This window comes from Corvus hawaiiensis, chromosome 1 (assembly GCF_020740725.1).
Source record: "Corvus hawaiiensis isolate bCorHaw1 chromosome 1, bCorHaw1.pri.cur, whole genome shotgun sequence".
Lineage (NCBI taxonomy): Eukaryota > Metazoa > Chordata > Aves > Passeriformes > Corvidae > Corvus > Corvus hawaiiensis.
The window spans coordinates 98,906,904-98,931,142 of NC_063213.1; the positions used below are offsets into that span (position 1 = coordinate 98,906,904).

Below are 24,239 nucleotides of genomic sequence, written 5' to 3' on the forward strand. Positions count from 1 at the left end.
CCGCTTGGTGCCTGGCCAGTGCCCACTCGGTGCCCGGTCAGTGCCCGGTCAGTGCTCGCTCGGTGCCCACTCGGTGCCCAGTCAGTGCCCAGTCAGTGCCCGGTCAGTGCCTGCTCGGTGCTTGCTCGGTGCCCGGTCAAGGCCTTGTCAGTGCTTGCTCGGTGCTTGCTTGGTGCCCGCTTGGTGCCCAGTCAGTGCCAGGTCAGTGCCCGCTCGGTGCCCGCTCAGTGCCCGCTCAGTGCCCGGTCAGTGCCTGGTCAGTGCCTGGTCAGTGCCTGCTCGGTGCTTGCTCGGTGCCCGCTTGGTGCCTGGTCAGTGCCAGGTCAGTGCCTGCTCGGTGCTTGCTTGGTGTCCGGTCAATGCCTGGTCAGTGCTTGCTCGGTGCTTGCTTGGTGCCCGCTCGGTGCCCGGTCAGTGCCCGCTCGGTGCCCGCTCAGTGCCAGGTCAGTGCCCGCTCAGTGCCTGCTCGGTGCTTGCTCGGTGCCCGGTCAAGGCCTTGTCAGTGCTTGCTCGGTGCTTGCTTGGTGCCCGCTTGGTGCCCAGTCAGTGCCAGGTCAGTGCCCGCTCGGTGCCCGCTCGGTGCCCGCTCAGTGCCCGGTCAGTGCCCGGTCAGTGCCTGGTCAGTGCCTGCTCGGTGCTTGCTCGGTGCCCGCTTGGTGCCTGGTCAGTGCCAGGTCAGTGCCTGCTCGGTGCTTGCTTGGTGTCCGGTCAATGCCTGGTCAGTGCTTGCTCGGTGCCCGGTCAGTGCCCGCTCGGTGCCCGGTCAGTGCCCGCTCGGTGCCCGCTCAGTGCCAGGTCAGTGCCCGCTCAGTGCCCGCTCGGTGCTCGCTCAGTGCCCGCTCAGTGCTCGCTCAGTGCCCGCTCGGTGCTCGCTCGGTGCTGTTTCGGGATGGGGCCGTTTCCGGCTGCCCGGCTCTCCCCGGTCACTCCCGGAGCCAGCGGCTCCCGGTGATTTCTCTGCCCCGGTGGTGCCCGGAGCAGGAGGAGCAGCAGGAGGAGCAGACTGGGGAGTCGGTGGAACGGGAGGAGGAGCGGATTGGGAAGGGTTGGGGAGTCGGTGGAACGGGAGGAGACGGAGATTGGGGAGTCAATGGAACGGGAGGAGATTGGGGAGTCGGTGGAACGGGAGGAGATGGAAATTGGGGAGTCGGTGGAACGGGAGGAGACGCGGACCCCGCGCTGCCCCGACCCCGCCTCCAGCGCCAGGGTTGAGGAGCAGCGCCCGGAGCAGCTCTGGCAGCGAAACCGAGAGGAGGCCGGAGAAGGCTCGGGCAGGGGGCACAGGAGCCCTGAGACCCCCCCAGATCCAAAGCTCGTTGTTCGTGCGGGTTTTGTTTGGCTCTCGGCCAGGAAAGGCGGAGCCAGCACCGGGGTCCCTCCGGGCAGTCGGGGTCCCTCCGGGCAGTCGGGGTCCCGGGGAGCACAGGCGTGGCACACAGAGCTGGCACCGGCTCGGGCGAAGCAGGAGCTGCCTGCTTGGGATTCACGGCCGCTCACCGGGATTGTTCCCGGTGCTCCAGGGAGCCCGGCAGCCCCAAACTGCCTTTGAGCAGCTGAGCTCCAAGGTCCGAGCCAGCAGAAGGGACGGGGTTATTTCTGAAGGGATTTGGGCTCTGGAAGGACCAAGCTCAGGCCTTGGAAGGGGGGGGTGCCTGTAGCGACCCTCGCACAATCCACGAGCTCCTCTGGTGGTGCTGGAGCTGGGCCACAACCTCCTGAACCCACCCTGTTCCCCCACTCCTCCTTTCATCTTCCCCGTCCCACAGCCTCAGGGCTCTCAGTCCAGCACAGTAATGCTTCAACGCGTCTGAATCACTCCTCACCTCTCCCAGTTTGTCCAGTTTGCCGGAGGTTTCCAGCTTCCCAAAGCCCAAACCTGACTGGGAGAGAGATGGGGAAGCGTCACCGGGGCGGGGGGGCCTCATCCCGGGATGGCGTCGGCTCCAGAGGGGTTTCCAGGGACCCCGGGCAGTGACATTTGGGATTTTTACTCCATTTTCTGCCCACACCCTCTGTGTGTCCCGGGAAAAGCCGTGTCCTGAGCAGGGGAACGAAGGTGCTGGAGCCCGAGGTGCTGCACAACCCCCGAGGGGACGTGGAGATCAAGGACACGTCGCCCTGGCGGGGTCGGTTTCATCCGGCAGCACGGGCGGGTGAATTCCAGCCCCTTCCCTCCTCCTGAACGGGCACTCGGATCCCGAGATGCCTCCCGAGGCCTGGCTGTGGTACCTGGGCAGCTCTGAGCACACCTGGAGGTGCACGCGGAGGTTTTTGCTCCTGCTCTGTTGTGCTCAGAGCTTTTGCTCCAATTTCTGCTGCTGCTCTGCAGCAAAGAAACCGAAATGGCACCGCTGAAGCAGAGGCTGATTCCTTATTTATCCACGTTGGCGTTTCCAGCAGCAGGAGGGTTTTCCTTCTCCTCCCTCTGGGAAGGAGCCAGGCTGAGAGGGCAGCCAGGTGTGCTCAGGGGAGTGAAGGAAGGTGGGAATGGCACAGCAGGTGCAGATCTCAGAGTCCCAGGATCACTGAGGCTGGAAAACCCCTCCGGGATCATCGAGTCCAAGCTGTGCCCGATCCCCACCCTGAGCACCGAGTGCCACGTCCAGGTGACACCTCCAGGGATGGGGACTCCGAACCTCCCTGGGCAGCCCCTGCCAAGGCTTGAGCACCCTTTCCATGGAGAAATTCCTCGGAAATTCCACCCTGAGCCTCCCCTGGCCCAGCCTGAGGCCGGTCCCTCTCCTCCTGTCCCTGTTCCCCAGAAGATCCCAAATCCCCCCCAGCTGCCCCCTCCCGTCAGGGACCTGCGCAGAGCCAGAAATTCCCCCTTGATCCCCCTTTTCTCCGGGCTGAGCCCCTTTCCCAGCGCCCTCAGCTCCTGCCGGTGCTGCTGGGAGTGTGCAGGAAGGGCTGGGGCTGGGCAGGGACGTGAGGGGACCTCAGAGAGCCCGGGGCAGCCGGCCCAGCACGGCCCAGCACGGCCGGGCCCGGGTGTCCGTTCGGGAGGGGCCGGGCCGGGCGCTGCCCCTGCGGCTCGGGGCCACTTCCGAGGGCGGCCCGCGGGGACATCCCGCTCAGGGCTGGGGGGCTCCGGGCTCTCCCTCTGCGGGCAGCGGCTGCGGGAACGCGGGGGGCGGGCGGACGTCCAGGGGCAGCGAGAGGCGCTCGCCCGTCCTGACAGCCCCGGCCACACCCCGGCCCTTGGGCCAGCGGGCGGTGGCAGCCAGGGGTGCCCAGGGACCCCCGCCCCCGGCGCTTGGCCCCGCGATCCCAAATCCCCCCCCAGCGATCCCAAATCCCCCCCCAGCGATCCCAAATCCCGTCCCAGCGATCCCAAATCTCGTCCCAGCGATCCCAAATCCCCCCCAGCGATCCCAAATCTCGTCCCAGCGATCCCAAATTCCTTTTGGTTTTGGCTTGTCTGGGTTTTTCTCCCTGGGGAATCGTCCCCGTGCGCTGCCGGGAGGCGACATCGCCGGACAATGCCCCGAGCCGGAAGCGCGGCCTCCACCGGCGGCGTCTCGCGGAGCTATCGCGAGATTTGGGCCGGGAGCGCTCCCATTGGCTGCGGGGCCGGAAGCGCGGACGCCCCCTGGCGGCGAGCGGAGCCCATGGCGGCGGGGGTCGCGCGGCTGCTGCGCGCTCGTGAGTGGGGGGGGGGGGGGGGGAGGCGAGGCGCCCCCGGGAGGGCACGTGACCCCCCCGGAGCACGTGACACCCCCGGACCCCCGCCCGGCCCAGGGACCCCCGGGTGACCTTGACCCCCCCCCCCCCATCACGTGACCCCCGGTGCCTCCCAGTCCTTCCCAGTGACCCCCAGTTTGTCCCCAGGGACCCCCGGGGTCCCTCCCTCCGTCCCAGTTCGTCCCAGTGGCTCCCAGTGCCCTCCCAGCGCTCCCAGCCTTCCTCCAGTGCGTCCCAGCTCCTCCTAACTGTGTCCCAGTCCCCTCCCGGCGCCCCGAGCCCTGCTCCAGTGCCCCCAGTGGCCCCCAGTGCCCCCAGTCCCCTCCCAGCGCCCTGAGCCCTGCTCCAGCGGGTCCCACTCCCCCCAGTGTGTCCCAGTCCGGCCCCAGTGGCGCTGCGGGCGCTGTCCCGGCCGATGGCGTCGGAGGCGGCGGCGCTGGGGGGGCCGGAGCCGGGAGCCCCCCGGGAGCTGCAGACGCTGCGGCTGCAGCGGGAGCGGGAGCACGTCCTGCACCTGCAGCTCAACCGGCCCGGCAAGCGCAACGCCCTCAACCTGCTCTGCTGGAGGTACTGGGGGCACTGGGAGCACTGGGGGGGACTGGGACAGCACTGGGAGCTGCCGGAGAACAGCTGCGGGCACTGGCGGGGGACTGGGAGCACTGGGGAGGGACTGGGGAGGGATTGGGATGCACTGGAATGGACTGGGAGCACTGGGCAGGGACTGGGCAGGAACCACTGGAACAGGACTGGGATGGGACTGGGGCATGCTGGGCCGCACTGGCAGTTACTGGTGGTCAGTAGTAGTCAGTGGCAGTCAGTGGCGGTCACTGATGGTCACTGGTGGTCACTGGTGGTCACTGGCAGTCACCGGCAGTCACTGGTGGTCAGTGGTGGTCACTGGTGGTCACTGGCAGTCACTGGTGGTCAGTGGTAGTTACTGGTGGTCACTGGTGGTCACTGGCAGTCACTGGTGGTCAGTGGCAGTTACTGGTGGTCACTGGTGGTCACTGGCAGTCACTGGTGGTCAGTAGTGATCAGTAGTGGTCAGTGGCAGTCAGTGGTGGTCACTGGTGGTCACTGGCGGTCACTGGCAGTCACTGGTGGTCAGTGGCAGTTACTGGTGGTCACTGGTGGTCACTGGCAGTCACTGGTGGTCAGTGGCAGTTACTGGTGGTCACTGGCGGTCACTGGCGGTCACTGGTGGTCACTGGAAGTTACTGGCAGTCACTGGTGGTCAGTGGCAGTTACTGGTGGTCACTGGTGGTCACTGGCAGTCACTGGTGGTCAGTGGCAGTTACTGGTGGTCACTGGCGGTCACTGGCGGTCACTGGCGGTCAGTGGCAGTCACTGGCGGTCACTGGCGGTCACTGGCGGTCACTGGCGGTCACTGGCAGTCACTGGCGGTCACTGGCGGTCACTGGTGGTCAGTGGCAGTTATTGGTGGTCACTGGCGGTCACTGGCGGTCACTGGCGGTCAGTAGTGATCAGTAGTGGTCAGTGGCAGTCAGTGGTGGTCACTGGTGGTCACTGGCGGTCACTGGCAGTCACTGGTGGTCAGTGGCAGTTACTGGTGGTCACTGGTGGTCACTGGCAGTCACTGGTGGTCAGTGGCAGTTACTGGTGGTCACTGGTGGTCACTGGCAGTCACTGGTGGTCAGTGGCAGTTACTGGTGGTCACTGGCGGTCACTGGCGGTCACTGGTGGTCACTGGAAGTTACTGGCAGTCACTGGCGGTCACTGGCGGTCACTGGCGGTCACTGGTGGCCAGTGGCGGTCACTGGCGGTCACTGGCGGTCACTGGCGGTCACTGGCGGTCAGTGGCAGTTACTGGCGGTCACTGGCGGTCACTGGCGGTCACTGGCGGTCACTGGCGGTCACTGGCGGTCACTGGTGGTCAGTGGCAGTTATTGGTGGTCACTGGCGGTCACTGGCGGTCACTGGCGGTCACTGGTGGTCACTGGCAGTCACTGGTGGTCAGTGGCAGTTACTGGCGGTCACTGGCGGTCACTGGCGGTCACTGGTGGTCAGTGGCAGTCACTGGTGGTCACTGGCGGTCACTGGCGGTCACTGGTGGTCACTGGCGGTCACTGGCGGTCAGTGGCAGTCACTGGCGGTCACTGGCAGTCACTGGCGGTCACTGGCGGTCACTGGTGGTCACTGGCGGTCACTGGCGGTCACTGGTGGTCAGTGGCAGTTACTGGTGGTCACTGGTGGTCACTGGCGGTCACTGGTGGTCACTGGTGGTCACTGGCGGTCACTGGTGGTCAGTGGCAGTTACTGGCGGTCACTGGCAGTCACTGGTGGCCAGTGGCAGTCACTGGTGGTCACTGGCGGTGCCGGTTCCCGCAGGGAGCTGCTGGAATGTTTCCAGGACATCTCCCGGGACCCCTCGTGCCACGCCGTCGTCCTGTCCGGCGCCGGGAGCGCCTTCACTGCTGGTGACCGCGGGGGCCGCGACTGCCGGGGGGTCCCTGTGCCCCTGGGAGGGTCCCTGTGCCCCGGGGGGGGTCCCTGTGCCCCTGGGGGGGTCTCTGTGCCCCGGGGGGGGTCCCTGTGCCCCTGGGGGGGGTCTCTGTGCCCTGGGAGGGGGTCCCTGTGCCCCTGGGGGGGTCCCTGTGCCCCGGGGGGGGTCCCTGTGCCCCTGGGGGGGGTCTCTGTGCCCTGGGAGGGGGTCCCTGTGCCCCTGGGGGGGTCCCTGTGCCCCGGGGGGGGTCCCTGTGCCCCTGGGGGGGGTCTCTGTGCCCTGAGAGGGGGTCTCTGTGCCCTGGGGGGTCCCTGTGCCCCTGGGGGGGGTCCCTGTGCCCTGGGAGGGAGTCTCTGTGCCCTGGGGGGGGGTCTCTGTGCCCTGGGGGGTCCCTGTGCCCTGGGAGGGGGTCCCTGTGCCCTGGGGGGGGTCTCTGTGCCCTGGGGGGGGTCTCTGTGCCCTGGGGGGTCCCTGTGCCCTGGGGGGGTCCCTGTGCCCCTGGGGGAGGGGGTCTCTGTGCCCCTGGGGGGGGGGAACTCTGTGCCCTGGGAGGGGTCCCGGTGCCCCCAGGCCCCCCGTGACCTTTGCCCCCGCTCCCGCAGGGATCGACCTGTCGGACCTGGGAGCCTTGGCCGGGGAGCCCGGCGGGGACGTCGCCCGGCGCGCCTGGAACCTGCGGCAGCGCATCCTGGAGCTCCAGGAGAGCTTCTCCGTCATGGAGAAGGTGGGGACGGCCGCGGGCGCGGCAGGGACCCTGTGGGCCCCCCAAACCCTCCCTGACTCCCCCAAAACCCCCACAGTGCCCTAAACCCGTGATCGCCGCCGTGCACGGGCCCTGCATCGGAGCCGGTGAGAGGGGCCAGGGATGGGACTGCGGTTGGGATGGTGGGGGAATGGGATCGGGGTTGGGATCGGGGTTGGGATGGTGGGGGAATGGGGTCGGGGTTGGGATTGGGGTTGGGATGGTGGGGGAATGGGATCAGGGTTGGGATCGGGACAGAGAGTGGGATGGGGGTGGGGACAAGGATGGGATGGGACTGGGGTGAGGCTGGTGGTGGATTGGGATTGGGATGAAGATGAGGATAGGTGGGATGAGAGGGAGGATGGGATGAAGGTCAGGATGAAGAAGAAAATGGGACAAAGACAAGGATGAGGATGAGAACAAGGATGGCATGAGGGTGAGAGTGAGGATGGGATGAGGATGAGGATGTGATGAAGGTAAGGATGAGGATGAGGATGAAGGTAAGGATGGGGTGAGGATGGGATGAGGGTGGGATGAGGGTGAGGGTGAGGGTGAAGATGAGGATGTGATGAGGGTGAGGATGAGGATGAGGATGGGATGAGGGTGAGGATGGGATGAGGGTGAGGATGAGGATGGGATGAGGGTGAGGATGACGGTGAGGGTGAAGATGAAGGTAAGGATGGGTGAGGATGAGGATGGGGGGTGAGGATGAGGATGAGGGTGAGGATGAGGATGAGGATGGGATGAGGGTGAGGATGAGGATGGGATGAGGATGGGATGAGGGTGAGGATGACGGTGAGGGTGAAGATGAAGGTAAGGATGGGGTGAGGATGAGGATGAGGGTGAGGATGAGGATGAGGATGGGATGAGGGTGAGGATGAGGATGGGATGAGGATGGGATGAGGGTGAGGATGAGGATGGGATGAGGGTGAGGATGAGGATGAGGAGAGTGAAGATGTTTCCCCCTCTCAGGTGTGGACCTGATCTCGGCCTGTGACATCCGGTTCTGCTCCCAGGACGCCTCGTTCCAGGTCAAGGTGGGACACGAGGGGTTCCCGGGACCCTCTGGATGTCCCCGAGGCCCCTCAGGTGTCCCCAAAGCCCCCTGGGACACCCTGTGGCCCCACGGCTACCCCGGACCCCCCCTGTCCCCACAGGAGGTGGACATGGGGCTGGCGGCCGACGTGGGGACCCTGCAGCGCCTCCCCAAAATCGTGGGGAACCAGAGGTGGGTGGGGGGCCACGGGCGGGGTGGGGGGCACGTGGGGACCCCTGTGACCCCCCGCTGTCCCCGGTGTCCCCAGCCTGGTGAACGAGCTGGCCTTCACCGCCCGCGTCATGAGGGCCCCCGAGGCGCTGAGCTGTGGCCTCGTCAGGTGGGGGGGCCCCAAAATCAGGGGGAACCCCAGAATTGGGGTGGGGGGCACTTGGGGGGGTCTCCAGAACTGGGGAGGGGGACACGGGGGGGCTGGGAGGGTCACCAAATGGTGACACTGCGGGTGGCCGTGGGGGGTCGTGAGGGGCTTTTGGGGGGTCCTGGGGTGTTTGGGTGCCCTGGGGGTCCCTGGGTGAGTTTTGGGGTCCCCTGGGGTGTTCGGGGGGATTTTGGGGGGATCCTCGGGTGGATTTTTGGGTCCCTGGGTGGATTTCGGGGTCCTTTGGGGTGGATTTTTTTGGGTGGATTTTGGGGTGGTTTTGGGTGGATTTTTGGGTGGAGCTTTGGTGGATTTGGGGTGTAGTTTGAGGTGCAGTTTTGGGTGGATTTGGGGTGGAGTTTGGGTGGAGTTTGGGGTGGATTTTGGGGTGACCCTGCCCCCCCAGCCGGGTGCTGCCAGACAAGGCGACGCTGCTGGAGGTGGCCCTGGAGGTGGCCGCGGCCATTGCCACCCGCAGCCCCGTGGCCGTGCAGGGCACAAGGTCAACCTGGTGTACTCGAGGGACCGGCCCGTCGCCGAGGGGCTGCTGCACGTGGTGGGTGCCACCAGGGCCCCAGAATACCCCAAATAACCGTGTCCCCTGTGCCCGCAGCCCCGTGTCACCCGTGGTCCCCAGAATGCCACGTCCTCCCTGTCACACCCCTGTCCCTGTGCCCACAGGTGTCCCATTCCCATCCCTGTCCCCAGGGTGTCCTGTCCCTGTCTCCATCCCTGTCCCCAGGTGTGTCCCATTCCCATCCCTGTCCCCAGGGATGTCCTGTCCCTGTCCCCAGGGGTGTCCTGTCCCTGTCCCCAGGGATGTCCTGTCCCTGTCCCCATCCCTGTCCCCAGGCGTCCCAGCCGTGTCCCATGTCCCTGTTGCCGTCCCCAGGCCACCTGGAACATGGCCATGCTGCAGACCGAGGACATCCCCAAGTCCGTGCAGGCAGCCCTGGACAAGAAGGGACCCGAGGATGTCCCGTTCGCCAAGCTCTGATGTCACCTCAGTGCCGCCAACGTCACCAACGTGCCCTTGCCCGAGTGCCGATGTCACCTCAGTGCCACCAGCATCCCCAGTGCCCCCTTGCCCAGGCTGTAGAACCAGCTCAGTGTCCCCTCAGTGTCCCCTCGGTGTCCCCAGTGTCCCTTCTTCGTCTCTGGGGCCACCTCAGTGTCCCCCAATAAACCCGTTTGTCCCCACGTGTCCTTGGCTTGTCACTGGGGTTCCCCGTGTCCCCAGCGTGCCACCGTGGCTCTGGGGGTTCCCCAAGGTGCTGCCGTGGGTGTTCCCCGTGTCCCCAGAGTGCCACCGTGGCTCTGGGGTTCCCCATGTCCCCAGAGTGCCACCGCGGCTCTGGGGGGTCCCCGTGTCCCCAGAGTGCCACCATGGCCCTGGGGTTCCCCGTGTCCCCAGAGTGCCACCGCGGCTCTGGGGGTCCCCAAGGTGCTGCCGTGGGTGTTCCCCGTGTCCCCAGAGTGCCACCATGGCTCTGGGGGTTCCCCGTGTCCCCAGAGTGGCCACCATGGCCCTGGGGTTCCCCGTGTCCCCAGAGTGCCACCGCGGCTCTGGGGGTTCCCCGTGTCCCCAGAGTGCCACCGCGGCTCTGGGTGGTCCCAAGGTCCGAGCCCCCCCCGTGTCCCAGCCGGCCCCTCCCGGGGCACAGTCCAGGGCGGTGTCACCTGTGCCAGGTGTGTCCCCAGCCCCCCCAATTCCCATATCCGGGGGGGTCAAAGTCCGCACCCTGCCCTGGGAGGGCCGGAATCGGGGGGCCCCACGTGGGGTGGGGTATAAAGGGCCCCCGGTGTCCCCGCTGCCACTGTCCCCGCTGCCACTGTCCCCACTGCCACTGTCACCGCTGCCACCACCATGACTTTTGTCCCCGCGCCCGGGTACATGCCCGCCTACAACCCGGTGAGTACCCCAAAAACAGGGGCTGGGGGCACCCCCAAAAACCGGGGAGGGGGGTTGGGAGGGCCCTGTGACCCTGCAGGGACGGAGATTGGGATCCTGGGGGGCCCTGTCACCCCCAAGGACAGGGGTTGGGGGGGTCCCTGTCACCCCAAACCCGGGGAGCGGGGGCTCTGGGGGTCCCTGTCACCCCAAACGCGGGGAGCGGGGGGTCTGGGGGTCCCTGTCACCCCAAACCCGGGGGAGCGGGGGCTCTGGGGGTCCCTGTCACCCCAAACGCGGGGCGCGGGGGGTCTGGGGGTCCCTGTCACCCCAAACCCGGGGAGCGGGGGCTCTGGGGGTCCCTGTCACCCCAAACCCGGGGAGTGGGGGGTCTGGGGGTCCCTATCACCCCAAACCCGGGGAGCGGGGGGTCTGGGGGTCCCTGTCACCCCAAACCCGGGGAGTGGGGGGCCTGGGGGTCCCTGTCACCTCGCAGTAACACTGACCCCCCCGACCCCGCTTTCCCCCAGCCCCTGCCCTACGTGGCCCCGTGTTCGGGGGGCTCTGGCCCGGGATGGCCGTTTACGTGCAGGGGGTGGTGAAACCCCAACCTGACCGGTACTGGGGCACTGGGGGCACTGGGAGGGCACTGGAGGGCACTGGGGGGACACTGGGAGGGACACAGGGAGGGTGAGGGATGATGATGACAACGGTGACAATGGGGGGGCTGGCCCCAGGTGAACCTGGTGGGGGGGCACAGGTACATGGGGGGACACTGGGGGACACTGGGTGACACCGGGGGACACAGGGTGATACTGGGGTGACACGGGGTGACACTGGGGGGCACGGGGTGACACTAGGGGACACCAGGTGACACGGGGGTGACCCTGAGGGACACGGGGGGTCCCGGGAGGACACTGGGGGGCACTGGGGTGACAACGCTGTCCTCAGGTTCCGCATCAACCTGGCCACGGGCCCCTCGGAGGCGGCGGACGTGGCGCTGCACCTGAACCCACGCTTCAGCGGGGATGTCGCGGTGCTCAACAGCCGCCGGGGCGGGTGCTGGGGGGACGAGCAGCGCCGGGAGCTGCACCCGCTCTGCCCGGGGGGGCCCTTCGAGATCGTCATCAGCGTCACCCCCGAGGGCTACCGGGTACCGTGCGGCGGCTTCGGGGGCCTAGGCGGGTATTTGGGGTGCCCAGGGGGAGCTGGGGGGTCTAAAGGGGGGTTATAGGGATCCTCAGGGGGGGATTTGGGGTGCCCAAGGGAGGATTTGGGGGCCTAAAAGGGGGGTTACAGGGATCCTCGGGGGGGATTTGGGGTGCCCAGGGGGGATTTGGGGTGCCCAAGGGGAGCTGGGGGTCAAAAGGGGGTTATAGGGATCCTCAGGGGGGATTTGGATCCTCAGGGGGGGATTTGGGGTGCCCAAGGGCGATTTGGGGGTCTAAAGGGGTTATAGGGATCCTCGGGGGGGGATTTGGGGTGCCCAAGGGGGGATTTGGGGTGCTCAGGGGGGATTTGGGGGTCTAAAGGGGGTTATAGGGATCCTCGGGGGGGGATTTCGGGTGGCCCAAGGGGGATTTGGGGGTGCCCAGGGGGGATTTGGGGGTCTAAAGGGGGTTATAGGGATCCTCGGGGGGGGGATTTCGGGTGCCCAAGGGGGGATTTGGGGTGCCCAGGGGGGATTTGGGGGTCTAAAGGGGGTTATAGGGATCCTCAGGGGGGGATTTGGGATCCTCAGGGGGGGATTTGGGGTGCCCAAGGGGCGATTTGGGGGTCTAAAGGGGGTTATAGGGATCCTCGGGGGGGGATTTGGGGTGCCCAGGGGCGATTTGGGGGTCTAAAGGGGTTATAGGGATCCTCGGGGGGGATTTGGGGTGCCCACGGGGCGATTTGGGGGTCCCAAGAGAGTTACAGGAGCTCTCAGGGAGGTATTTGGGGTCTCCAAAGGGATTTATAGGGGATATTTGGGACCCCAACGGGGTATTTGAGTGTCCTGGGTGGGTATTTGGGGGTCCCGGGGGCTGCATTTTGGGTCGGTGTCTGGGGTCCCGGGGCTGCATTTTGGGGTCGGGGCTATTTGGGGTTCTGGGGTGTATTTGGGGTCCCGGGGCTGCATTTTGGGGTTCTGGGGTGTATTTGGGGGTGCCGGCGCTGCATTTTGGGGTCGGTGTCTGGGGTCCCGAGGGTGTTTCGGGGTGTCTGACCCGCTGTCCCCCCAGATCCTGGTGAACGGGACCTTCTTCGACGAGTTCCCGCACCGGCTGCCCCCGGAGCAGGTGGCAGCCGTGACCGTGGACGGGACCTGGAGCTGCACTCGGCCTCGGTCATGGGCGCGGTGAGAGCCCCCAGCCCCAAACCCCGCACCCCGAATTCCTCCCCAGACCTCCTCATTCCCCTCCCCGTACCCCAAACCCACCTGCTGTCCCCCCATCCCCTCACCTGGAGCTGAGGGGGGCGGGGTGACCCCCCAAATCCCCCGTACCCCCAAACCCCTCTGACCGCCCCCCTTTGCCTTGCAGGGCACGTGTCCCCCATGTGTCCCGGTGAGTCCGGGGGTGGGGTGGGGGGTCCACAAGGTGGGTTTGGGGGGTCCCCAGGTGGGTTTGGGGGGTCCCCAGGTGAGTTCCAGGGTCCCCAAGGTGGGGCTGGGGGGTCCCCAAGTGGGTTTGGGGGGTCCCCAGGTGAGTTCCGGGGTGCCCAAGGTGGGTTTGGGGGTCCCCAGGTGGGTTTGGGGCTGCCCAGGTGGATTTTGGGGGGCCCTCGGTGGGTTTTGTGCTCCCCTGACTGCTGTGCTCCCCCCAGGACATGCCGCAGATCACCCCCATTTACCCCAACTGTAACCTGCCGGTAAGTGGGGAGGGGTCCCCCCAAAACTGACCCCCACCCCCATCACGGGGGGTCCCCGGGGGTTCCCCGGCTGTCCCCCCACCCCACTGACCCCACACTGTGCCCCCCGCAGGTGATGGGGCAGCCCCCCACCTTCCACCCGGTGAGTGCGGGGGGTTCTGGGGGCCTGGGGGGTTTGGGGGGTCTCAGAGGGTATTTGGGGAGGGGTCCTGGGGGGGTTGGGGAGGTGCAGGGTGGATCTTGAGGAGGTTTGGGGGGCTCGGGGGGGGCTCAGGGTAGGATTTGGGGTCCCTGAGGGGGTGACAGAAGGGTTTGGGGGGGTTCAGGGAGGGGACGAGGGGGGTTTGGGGGGGCTCAGAGGGTGGGATTTGGGTCCCTGGGGGGCTCTGGGGAGGTTGTTGGGATTTGGGGGCCCTGGCGGGGGTTGAAGGGGTCTCGCCCCCCTCCGAGCCCCCCGTTTTTGCCCCCCCAGACCGGCTGCCCTTCATCGCCACCATCCCGGGGGGCTCTTCCCCAAGAAAACCATCGTCATCATGGGCTTCATCCGCATGATGCCGGCAGGTACTGGAGACCCCCCAAAAAAACCCTCCCCAAAATCCGCTGACCCTCCCTAAAACACCCATGAAGGTCTTCATCCCCCTCAAAACCTCCTTCCCAACCTCCCTTGAGCCCCCCAAAACTCCTTGATTCCCCCAAGGACCCCAACCCCACAACCAAAATCTCCCCCCAGGCCCTCTCAACTTCCCCTTGTGCCCCCCACAAACCCCCCCGTCACCCCTCTCAGGACCCCAAAACCCCCCAAACCCCCCCCCCCATCACTCCTCTCAGGACCCCAAAACCCCCCAAACCCCCCTGTCCCTGAACTCCTGACCCATCACCCCCCCAAATCCCCCCCGTCACCCCTCTCAGGACCCCAAAACCCCCCAAACCCCCCCTGTCACCCCTCTCAGGACCCCAAATCCCCCCAAACCCCCCTGTCCCTGAACCTCCTGACCCATCACCCCCCAAACCCCCCCCGTCACCACCCCGGGACCCCAAAACCCCCCAAACCCCCCTGTCCCTGAACCTCCTGACCCATCACCCCCCAAACCCCCCCCGTCACCACCCCGGGACCCCAAATCCCCCCAAACCCCCACTCCTGACCCCCGTGTGCCCCCCAGGTTCCACATCAACCTGCGCGCGGGCCCGGGGGGGGACGTGGTGCTGCACTTGAACCCCCGCATGGACGAGGGGGGGGCCGTGGTCCGCAACGCCTTCCTAGGGGGCTGCTGGGGCGAGGAGGAGCGGGACATCAGCTGCTGCCACCCCTTCCAGCGCGGCCGCTACTTCGACGTGAGCGGGGAGGGGGCTCGGGGGGATTGGGGGGGCGTTGGAGGAGTTTTGGGGGGTCCTGGGGGACTTTACGCAGGGGATTTGGGGTCCTGGATGGGGCACAGGGTGGGATTTGGAATGCGGGAGGGGCTCTGGAGAGTTTGGGGGTCTCTTTGTGTGGCTCTTGGCGGGGTTTGGGGTCCTCATGGGGGGTCAGAGGTGTTTCTGGGGTCCTGGCTGACTCTGGGGGGGCACAGGGGATTTTGGGGGGCTCTGGAGGCGAACAGGCTGAGATTTGGGATCTGGGGGGTGGCTCCAGGGGGACTTTGGGGGTCTCTGTGGTGACGGCCCCCCCTTTCACCCCCTCTCCCCCTCTCCAGCTGTCGATCCGCTGCGGGAACCATCGGTTCAAGGTGTTCGCCGAGGGGCAGCCGCTCCTCGAATTCCGCCACCGGGTCCCATGCGGGCCCCACGTGGACGTGCTGGAGATCGAGGGCGATGTCGTCCTGTCCTACGTCCACTTCTGACCCACAAGTGTCCCATAACTGCCCCATAACTGCCCACTGACAGCCTCGCAACTGCCCTGGAGCAGCCCCGTAACTGCCCCCCACAAACTGCCCCACAACTGTCCTCTCCCAACGCTGACCCCAATATGAGGAAAAATAGGGTGGGAAACATGAGGGGAAAAGAGAGGGAAAAGTGAGGGGAACGTGGAGGGGAAAAGGGTGGGAAGCTTGAGGGGAAAAGGGCGGGAAATGTGAGGGGAAAAGGGTGAGAAATGTGAGGGGAAAGGGCGGGAAGCGTGAGGGGGAAAGGGTGAGAAATGTGAGGGGGAAAAGGGCGGGAAGCGTGAGGGAAAAAGGGTGAGAAATGTGAGGGGAAAAGGGCGGGGAACCGTGAGGGGGAAAGGGTGAGAAATGTGAGGGGAAAAGGGCGGGAAGCGTGAGGGGAAAAGGGCGGGAACCGTGAGGGGGAAAAGGGTGAGAAATGTGAGGGGAAAAGGGGGGGGACCGTGAGGGGAAAAAGGCGGGAAGCGTGAGGGAAAAAGGGCGGGAAGCGTGAGGGAAAAAGGGCGGGAACCGTGACCCTCCCTGAGAACCCCCTGAAACCCTCCACAACCCCTCAGGACTCCCCTGGGTCGTTACTGACCCCTTGTCCCCCCACTGCCTCCCCAGTTTGGCCCAGTTCAGCCTCACGCTGATCCCAATCCCAGTATAACCCAGTAGAACTCCAGCACGATCTGGACTGTCCCCCCCAGTACGATCCCAGTACGGTTGCAGTGTGATGCCAGTGCGATCCCAGCTTGTCCCAGTCCCTCCCGTTATGCCCGCACAGTGCCCACCCGCACCGCGGCGGCGGCTCGGCCCCAGCCCGTCGCGGTTTCCCCGTTTTGTCCCCGCGGGCCCAGCCGGGGGCGCTGCCGGTACCGGGAGGGGGCGCGCTTACAGCGGAGCGCGCGGTCCCGCCGTGTGGGCGTGGCCAGGCACCTTCGGCCCCGCCCCCGCCTGGCGAGGCGGAACTCGCCGTGACGTCACTTCCGGAAGAGCCGCGAACATGGCGGTGTTCGAGCAGATGCGGGCGAACGTGGGGAAACTGCTGCGGGGCATCGACCGGTACTGGGAGCACTGGGAGGGCACTGGAACGGACTGGGGGGGGACGGGAGGGCGTGGGAGAGGGCTGGGGGGCCGTGGGGAGGTTGCGGGTGTTTAAAAGGGGCCCTGCGGGGGTCCCTGGGGGGTCACGGGGGGTCCCAGGGGGGGTACCGGGGGGTCCCAGGAGGGTCCCGGGGGTCCCAGGGGGGTCACGGGGGCTCCCAGGTGTATCACAGGGGGCCCCAGGGGGGTCACGGGGGTCCCAGGAGGGTCCCGGGGGGGTCCTAGGGGGGTCACGGGTGGTCCCAGGGGGGTCACGGGGGTCCCAGGGTGTTCCAAGGTGGTCCAGGGGGGTCACGGGGGGCCCCAGGGGGGTCACGGGGGTCCCAGGGGGGTCACGGGGGGGTCCCAGGTGTATCACGGGGGTCCCAGGAGGGTCCAGGGGGGTCCCAGGGGGGTCACGGGGGGTCCCCAGGTGTATCACGGGGGGCCCCAGAAGGGTCCAGGGGGGTCCCAGGTGTATCACGGGGGGTCCCAGGTGTATCACGGGGGTCCCAGGAGAGTCCAGGGGGGTCCCAGGTGTATCACGGGGGGCCCCAGGAGGGTCCAGGGGGGTCCCAGGGGGTCCCAGCCCCCCCTCACCTGCGCAGGTACAACCCCGAGAACCTGGCCACCCTGGAGCGCTACGTGGAGACGCAGGCCAAGGAGAACGCCTACGACCTGGAGGCCAACCTGGCCGTGCTGAAGCTGTGAGGGCTCCGGGGGGCTCCGGGGGGGGTTTGGGGGTCCCTGAGCCCCCCCCAGCCCCCTCACCTGGGCCCACCTGTGCACAGGTACCAGTTCAACCCTGCCTTCTTCCAGACCGGGGTGACGGCGCAGATCCTGCTCAAGGCCCTCACCAACCTCCCGCACACCGACTTCACCCTCTGCAAGTGCATGATCGACCAGGCTCACGTATCCTGGGGGAACCCCCCCAGTTCCATGGGGATCCCCGGGATTCCCTGGGGAAGCCCCCCAGTTCCATGGGGAACCCCCTCAATTTCCATGGGGAACCCCCCCAGTTCCATGGGGAACCCCCCCAGTTCCATGGGGATCCCGGGATTCCATGGGGAACCCCCCTAGTTCCATGGGGAACCCCTCCAGTTCCATGGGGAACTCCCCAATTCCCTGGGGAACCTTGGGATTCCCTGGGGGATCCCCCCCAGTTTCATGGGGAACTCCCCAATTCCCTGGGGAACCCCAGGATTCCATGGGGAACCCCCCCAATTCCATGGGGATCCCCCCAATTCCCTGGGGATCCTCCCAATTCCCTGGGGATCCCCCCCCAGTTTCATGGGGAACTCCCCAATTCCCTGGGGAACCCCAGGATTCCATGGGGAACCCCACCAGTTCCCTGGGGAACCCCGGGATTCCATGGGGAACCCCCCCAGTTCCATGGGGAACTCCCCAATTCCCTGGGGAGCCCCGGGATTCCATGGGGAACCCCCCCAGTTCCATGGGGAACCCCGGGATTCCATGGGGATCCCCCCCAATTCCATGGGGATCCCCCTCAGTTCCCTGGGGACCCCCAAAATTCCAGAGGGAAGGGAGCCCTCCTGTTTCCAGCTCTGGGTCTCTTGGTCCCTCCCCGGAGGCTCGAGCCCCTCCAAAGAGGCTGATGAAGCAGCACCTTCCTGGATTTAGGGACTTTGGGGGGCTGATTTTGGGGGTTCCCCCCATTCCATAGGGAACCCCAGAATTCCAGAGGGGGCCTCCAATTCCAGGAGCAGCCTGCTCCCCCCCCACCCCTTTTTTCCTGGGGTCTGCTCCTTGGGACTCCCCGGAATGCCTGGGTTTAGGGATTTGGGGGGCCCGATTTTTGAGGTGCAGCCCCTGGGGGCTCCCCCATTCCTTTGCCACCCCCAAATTCCATAAGAGCCCCCCAGAATTCCATAGGGACCTCCCTTTCACCTGCCTCACACCCCTCAGTTCCACCTCTGAGAGGTCAAATGTGGTGTTTCTACCTTCCAAATCCCCCCAGGCCCGTGGATTTTGGGATCTGGGAGGGGGAAATTTTCCGGGTTCAGCTGAGGGGGCACCTCCGCTCCCCCTTTTTTCCCGAATTTTCCCTTGACCTCCCAAAATGCAGCAGGAGGAGCGGCCCATCCGGCAGATCCTGTACCTGGGGGAGCTGCTGGAGACCTGCCACTTCCAGTCCTTCTGGGTGAGTCCCCCGAAATCGGGAGGGAGGGGTCCCCGAAACCCAGGGGAGGGTCCTGGAGACAGAGGGGGACCCCTAAATGTGGGGGGGCGACCCCCGGAATTCCGGCAGCAAGCGCTGGATGAGAACATGGAGCTGCTGGAGGGGATCACCGGCTTCGAGGACTCCGTCAGGAAATGTGAGGGGGGATTTGGAGGGTCCTGGGAGGTTCAAGGGGGGCCTGGGGAGGTCCTGAAAGGGTTTGTGGGGTTCTGGGGGGGGTGGGGGGAATCTTGAGGGGGTTTTGGGGAGGTTTTGGGGGTCCTGAGTTTTCTCTGGAAGTTCTTGGAGGAACCTGGGGGTGGTTCAGGGGGGATTCGGGGGTCCCTGAGGGGGTTTTTGGGGGTACAGAGGTGTCCTGAGGGGGAATTGAGGCATCCTGGAGAGGATTTGTGGGATCCTGGGGAGGTATCGGGGGGGTTGTTTGGGGATCCTGGCAGGTATTTGGGGGGTCCAGAGGGGCTTTGGGGGGTTCTGGGCAGTTTTGGGGGGGTCGGTGACTCCGTTGGGGTCCCCCCAGTCATTTGCCACGTGGTGGGGATCACGTACCAGCACATCGACCGCTGGCTGCTCGCTGAGATGCTGGGGGACCTCTCAGGTGAGGGGGCCTGGGCGTCCTGGAGGGGGTTTGGGGGGTTCTGGAGGTGATTTCGGGGGTCTTGGGGTGTTGGGGGTCCTTTGGGGGTCCCGGGGAGGTGCAGGGGGGTCCTGAGGAGGCTCTGGGAGGGGCTTGGTGCGATACAGGGGGGGTTTTGGGGCACCTCTGGGAGTACACAAGGAGGTTTTAGGGCAAAACTCTGTATCTGGGTGGTACAGGGGGATCCTGTGGGGATACAGGGGGGTTTTGGGGGGATCGTGGGGGTGTTTTGGGGGTGTCTGAGCCCCCTCTGACCCTGCCGTGGCCCCCAGAGTCGCAGCTGCGGGTGTGGATGAGCAAGTACGGGTGGACGGAGCCGGAGCCAGGGCGGATCCTGATCTCCAACCAGGAGGAGAACATCAAACCCAAGAACATCGTGGAGAAGATCGACTTCGACAGTGGGTTGGGGGGTTGGGGTATCCTGGCGAGAGTTTAGGGAGGTTTTTGGGGAGTTGGGGGGTCCTGAGGGGGTTTTGGGGGGTTTAGGAGGTTACAGGGAGGTCCCATGGAGATTTTGGGGGTCCTGGGGAGGTGCAGAGGGGTCCCGGAAGAGGTTTGGGGGATGTGGAGAGGGTTTGGGGCAGGGTTGGGGGGCAATACAGGAGGGTCCTGGGGGTGTCCTCAGGAGTTTTGGATGGATTTTGGGGGTGCGGGGAGGGGTACAGGAGAGGCCCAGGGGTTTCTGAGGGAGCCTGGAAGTGGAGGGCTGTCCCAGGAGCCCCCCCAACTCACCTATTTGTCCCACAGGTGTGTCCAGCATCATGGCGTCCTCTCTCTGAGCCCCCCAGAACCGAGCCCTCAACGCCGACTCCCCAATACCAAGCCCCCCAACCCCGACCCTCCCCAGTTTAACCAGTAAAGAGACTCCAAGGCGGGACTGGGCTCGTTCTTGGGGGTCCCCAAAATGGGGGGGCAGCGTCTGAGGGGAGATGGGCGGGGCTTGTCCGTGGGCGGGGGCTTGTGGGCGGGGCTTTAGGGCGCGGTGGGCGGGGCCTCAGGCGCGCGTGGGGCGGGCGGTGGGCGGGGCTTAGGGCGCGGGTGGGCGGGGCTTGGCGGGGGCCGCGGGCGCGTGTGGGGCGGGGCGGTGGGCGGGGCCCCGGTGGCGCCTGAGGGGCGGGGGGCGTGGCTTCCCGGCGCCTGTGCGCGCGCGGCGCGGTGGGCGCGGCCTCGGCGGCGGCGCGTGCGCAGTCCGGGGTCCGGGGTGGGGGGGGGGCGATTCTGCTCCGTCTCGGTGGCGCGTCCTCCGCCTGTCGCGACATCAGGGCGGCGATAATGGTGGATTACCACAGCGCGGGGCAGCCCCACCCGTACGGCGGGAACGGGCCCGGTCCCAACGGCGACTACATGGCCCAGGAGGACGATTGGGATCGGGATCTGCTCCTGGACCCCGCCTGGGAGAAACAGCAGCGCAAGGTGGGGGGGGCTGGGGGGGGTCACTGAGGGGGTTCGTGAGGGGATTGGGAGGGGCTGAGGGGTCCCTGAGGGGATTCCAGAGTCTGAGGGGTCCCCGAGGGGGTTCCTGAGGGGTTGGGGGGGGTCTCTGAGGCGTCCCAGAGGCGTCAGAGCGCGGGGCAGGGGGATCTGGGGCGTCCCTGAGGGGATCCATGAGGGATCCGGGGGTGTTTGAGGGGTCCCTGAGGGGGATTCGAGTCAGAGGGAGGTCCTTTGAGGGGTCCCAGAGGGGGCTGAGGGGGCCGGGGGTGTCTCTGAGGGGGTTCATGAGGGGTCAGAGCCCGGAAAAGGGAGATCCGGGGGGTCCTGGGGGGGGCTGAGGGGTCCCCGAAGGGATTGGGAGGATCTGAGGGATCCCTGAAGGGGTCCCGGGGGGTCCCAGCCCGGGGCAGGGGCGTCTGAGCGGGGTCAGGACCTTTGGGGAGGAGCCCCTGAGGGGATTGGGGAGGGTTCCTGAGGGGGTCTGGGGGTTCCCTGAGGTGTCGGAGCCGTGATCTGAGGGGAATCAGGACTTTCTGGGGATCCCTGAGCGGGGTCAAGGCTGGAGGGACCCCCCCCCCAATTGGGGAGGGACACTCTGGGAGACCCCAGGGCTGTGTTTTGGGGGTGGGGGATACAACACCTGAAGGACCCCAGGGGTGGGGGTGAGCTTTGGGGGCCCCCAGGGCTGTGGGCGGGGGGTCTCCCGTGCTGGGGAGGGGGAAATGAGGAGCGAACAGCCCGGTTTGGGCGAATCCCGAGGGATTTTTCTTGGTTCCGGGGGGGTCCGGAGGGTCCCCACCCCCCCCGATTCCGGGCGGAGAAGCTTCCGGAGAGCGTCGGCTCCGCTCCGGGACGGGATAAAGGGCACTGGGGAAAGGGGGATCCGCCGGGATCCGCCGGGATCGGCCGCGTTCCCGGGGGGTCGGCAACGGGGGCGGTCCCCTGGATCATCCCCCCCCCAAAAACCGGGACCCTCTGGCGTGGGAAACGCCGGGAGCTGGGAGGGGTTGGCCCGGAATTCCGAGCGGGCGCCGGAGTGTTCCGGGTTAATCATTGGAGACGGGGCGGAATTCCCAGGTTTGGGGTGAATGCCCGCAGTTTTGGGGTGAATTTCCGCAGTTTGGGCTTTAATTCCCTGAGTTCTGCATTGAGTTCCCTGAGTTTTGTGTTTAGTTTCCGTAACTTGGTTGAGTTCCCTGAGTTTTGGCGTGAATTTCCTCAGGTTTGAGTTAATTTACTAATTTTGGGTTCAATTCCCCGTGTTTTGTGCTTAATTCCCTTAATTTGGGGGTGAACTCCCTGAGTTTTGGGGTGACTTTCCTGAATTTGGGGTTGAGTTCCCTGAATTTTGGCCGAATTCCCGTCGTTTGGGGTTGACTCCCCTCGGTTTTGGGATATTTAGGAGGAGCCCCCTGTCCTGGGGGGATTCCGTGGATCCCCGGCACGGAGACACCTCAGAATCGGGAATGCTGGGGTCCGTTGCCGTGGTTACCTGGGATTTTCCTGTTTTCTAAGAAAAAATCGGGCTAAGTTGGATTATTTTTGGCACAGGAAGCGCAGGGCGAGCTTCCTCCTCCTCTTCCTCCTCCTCTTCCTCCTCCACTTCCTCCCATTCCCAGCACTTCCCACTCCTATCCCAGCATTTCCCACCCCGTTCCTGCTGCTTCCCACAGCATCTCGGTCCAGAATTTAAATTTTTCCTTGGGTTTGTCAGGATTTGGGGTGTTCTGGTGCTAAAAACGGGGATTTCCCCCCGGCTGGACTCCAGGGGCTGTGGAGGAGCCCGGGCTGGACTGACACCGGCATTCCCAGCTGGAATGCCAAGGGATGGATGAGCTCTGTGCAGCCTCGTTAGCACCAGGGGTTAATTAGGTGCTTAATGAGCAGGGTTTAGGGATTCTCCCGGTCCTGATCCGGTATCGGAAGCGCTTTCCAGACTCGTCCTCCCTTTTCCATGTCTGCAGCTCCCAGGGAGTTTCTTCCTCTTCCTCTTCCTCTTCCTCTTCCTCTTCCTCTTCCTCTTCCTCTTCCTCTTCCTCTTCCTCCTCCTGCTGGGGAAGTGTCACATCCCAGAGGGAAAACCAGTGGGGAATTTGGGAATCTGCTTCCCCCAGGAAGGAGACCCCTTTCCCCAGGATGGGGCTGGGGTCACTCCGGATTCTCCATCAGAGGCAGCTCCTGGATCAGCTCCTGGTTTCCCACTGAATTCCTGCGTTTGGGGCGGTTTGGGGTCCGGTTGGTGCTGGAATTCCGAATATCCCGAAAATCCTTTGGGTGGGGATGACCAGGGCTAGTGTCTATGGGGAAGGGGCCGTTCCCACTGGGCCGTGTCCGGGCCCCAGGGATTCGCCTCTGGAATTCCAGCAATGCGGCCGGAGCAGCGGGAGAGCAGCAGGAGAGCAGCGGGGAACGGCGGCTCCGCGTCCGGCCTGCGGCCTTCCCAGCCTTCCCAGTGTCTGTCCCCGCTTCCTTCCTTCCTTCCTTCCTTCCTGGTGGCCATCCGTCCGTCCATCCTTGCTGGTGACACCGAACCCACCATAAAAAACCAGGAAGTTTTGCCTTAAACAGGTGTTTTTCCTCTCAGTTCCAGCACTGGAGACACTGGGAAGAGAACTCGGGAAAATCTGGCATCCTTCAGGATCCATCACAGATCCAGAGCGGGAGTCACGGATCCAGGGGGATCACAGATCCCTCAGCGGGGACAATTCCTCCCTCTGGTCCTTGCCTTTGGTGATATTTCCCTGCTTTTCCCATTTTTGGGAGATTTTCCAGCTCGTGCCAGGTCCTTTCCACCCACCTGGCACAGAAACCTCGGAACTTCCTGAACTTAGGAGAGATTTTTAGGGAAGAAATCATGCAATATGGCAAAGCCAGCCCCATCCAGGCTGGGACAGGTGGTTTTGACCTGGAAAACCTTCCCCAAGCCCCGTTTTTTATGGAATATTCGGGGGTGCCGCCCCTGGCGCTGCCGCACCCCCAGCGAGGCGTTGCCGGATTTCGGAGCTGCTCATCCCCCCTGGAATGCGGGAACGCCCTGACCCACCTGCAGACCTGGAGCTTCCCAAAAAACAGCGGCCCCGGTGCCGGAGCTGCCCCAAATCCCACCTTTTTTAGGCCCAAACTGAGCCCCGGAGAATCCCGGGGGGTTTGGGATGCGGGAGGTGAGGATCCTGCCCGGAATTCACCGTGTTATTCCCAAAAATCCCAGCCCGGAGCCGAATAAGGGCAAGGAATGAGGAGAATTCCGTGCTCCGGCCTCCCCCGGGAGCGGCAAATGCAGTGAAAGCAACAGAAAACTTCCAAAAAAACAACAGCAAAAACATTCCAAGGGGAGGGGAAAACCCGGGAATGGGGGAGTGGGGCCGGGATGCGCCGGAGGTGACGGGGGTGGGAGGGATGGGAGACAGCACCACCTGAAGTCCTCATTTTCCCGGAGTTCTGCTCATCTTTCCTGATTTTTTGTATTTTTCCCCTAATTTTTAATGGTTATCCCCTCAAGTTTTGGTCATTTCCCCCAAATTCTGCTCATTTTTCCTGATTTTTGGTCATTTCCCGCAATTATTCTGCTAATTCCCGCCATTTCTAAGTTTTTTTGGTCCTATTTCCTGATATTTTGGTAACTTTCTGATTTTTTTTAACTTTTCCCCAGTTTTTCTGTCATTTTCCCAAATTTTCTCATCACCTTCCCCATTTTTTGGGAGCTTTTCCTGATTTCTGGTCATTTTTCACGGTTTTTTCATAATTTTCCTTTCATTTTGGGCCGTTTTCCTGGTATTACAGTCACTTCCCCACTTTTCTGCTCTTTTCCCCAGTTCTTTGCTCCTTTTCCCAGTTTTTCCTCATTTTCTCCGGGTTTTTGATAATTTTTCCCACGCTCAAGTGATTTCCCACACGTTTCCCCTCCTTTTTCCCTGATTTCTGGGTGACTTTTCCTCATTTTTTCCTCCCTTTCCCTGGGTTTTCCCCATTTTCCCAGATTC

At 64.9% G+C, this 24,239-nt stretch overlaps 5 protein-coding genes across 9 annotated transcripts in view; all 5 read left to right on the forward strand.

Moving 5' to 3' along the window:
• Window positions 1–156: 156 nt before the first annotated feature.
• LOC125334288 (translation initiation factor IF-2-like) lies at window positions 157–1,830 on the forward strand. 2 transcript variants are annotated; one of them, XR_007207111.1, is made up of 2 exons: window positions 157–443; window positions 554–617. XR_007207111.1 is itself a non-coding variant. In XM_048321002.1 (2 exons), exons 1-2 carry the CDS (start codon window positions 360–362, stop codon window positions 1,656–1,658), a joined length of 1,068 nt encoding a protein of 355 aa, XP_048176959.1. In that variant the 3' UTR covers window positions 1,659–1,830. The 2 variants fall into 2 exon arrangements, 1 of the variants encoding a protein (XP_048176959.1); XM_048321002.1 differs by lacking the exon at window positions 554–617 and adding an exon at window positions 675–1,830 and having other exon boundaries at window positions 360–443.
• Window positions 1,831–3,397: 1,567 nt separating this feature from the next.
• ECH1 (enoyl-CoA hydratase 1) lies at window positions 3,398–9,506 on the forward strand. The gene is given in 11 exon segments (XM_048321019.1): window positions 3,398–3,645; window positions 4,053–4,251; window positions 6,034–6,122; window positions 6,751–6,872; window positions 6,949–6,997; window positions 7,863–7,927; window positions 8,048–8,118; window positions 8,195–8,266; window positions 8,712–8,800; window positions 8,803–8,861; window positions 9,198–9,506. Coding segments are annotated over 11 exon segments (1,083 nt in total). The 5' UTR covers window positions 3,398–3,482; the 3' UTR covers window positions 9,303–9,506.
• A 587-nt stretch (window positions 9,507–10,093) lies between these two features.
• LGALS4 (galectin 4) lies at window positions 10,094–15,004 on the forward strand. The gene is made up of 11 exons (XM_048322149.1): window positions 10,094–10,217; window positions 10,727–10,814; window positions 11,148–11,349; window positions 12,419–12,534; window positions 12,719–12,742; window positions 12,829–12,880; window positions 13,002–13,046; window positions 13,159–13,188; window positions 13,519–13,607; window positions 14,207–14,378; window positions 14,738–15,004. Exons 2-11 carry the CDS (start codon window positions 10,771–10,773, stop codon window positions 14,882–14,884), a joined length of 921 nt encoding a protein of 306 aa, XP_048178106.1. The 5' UTR covers window positions 10,094–10,217; window positions 10,727–10,770; the 3' UTR covers window positions 14,885–15,004.
• Window positions 15,005–15,865: 861 nt separating this feature from the next.
• Window positions 15,866–19,700, forward strand: EIF3K (eukaryotic translation initiation factor 3 subunit K). Its single transcript, XM_048323404.1, has 8 exons — window positions 15,866–15,970; window positions 16,600–16,698; window positions 16,783–16,903; window positions 18,078–18,152; window positions 18,261–18,327; window positions 18,709–18,786; window positions 19,098–19,223; window positions 19,573–19,700. The coding sequence occupies exons 1-8, from the start codon at window positions 15,912–15,914 to the stop codon at window positions 19,602–19,604; spliced, it is 657 nt and encodes a 218-aa protein (XP_048179361.1). The 5' UTR covers window positions 15,866–15,911; the 3' UTR covers window positions 19,605–19,700.
• A 309-nt stretch (window positions 19,701–20,009) lies between these two features.
• Window positions 20,010–24,239, forward strand: part of ACTN4 (actinin alpha 4) — a 19,242-nt gene continuing 15,012 nt past the window's right edge. For 2 of the 4 annotated variants that reach the window (XM_048321043.1, XM_048321033.1), the window contains exon 1: window positions 20,010–20,238. In XM_048321043.1, the coding sequence (XP_048177000.1) occupies window positions 20,098–20,238 (141 nt within the window). In that variant the 5' untranslated portion in view covers window positions 20,010–20,097. The remainder of the gene's footprint in view (window positions 20,239–24,239) is intronic. The other 2 variants (XM_048321053.1, XM_048321062.1) reach the window with 1 other exon arrangement.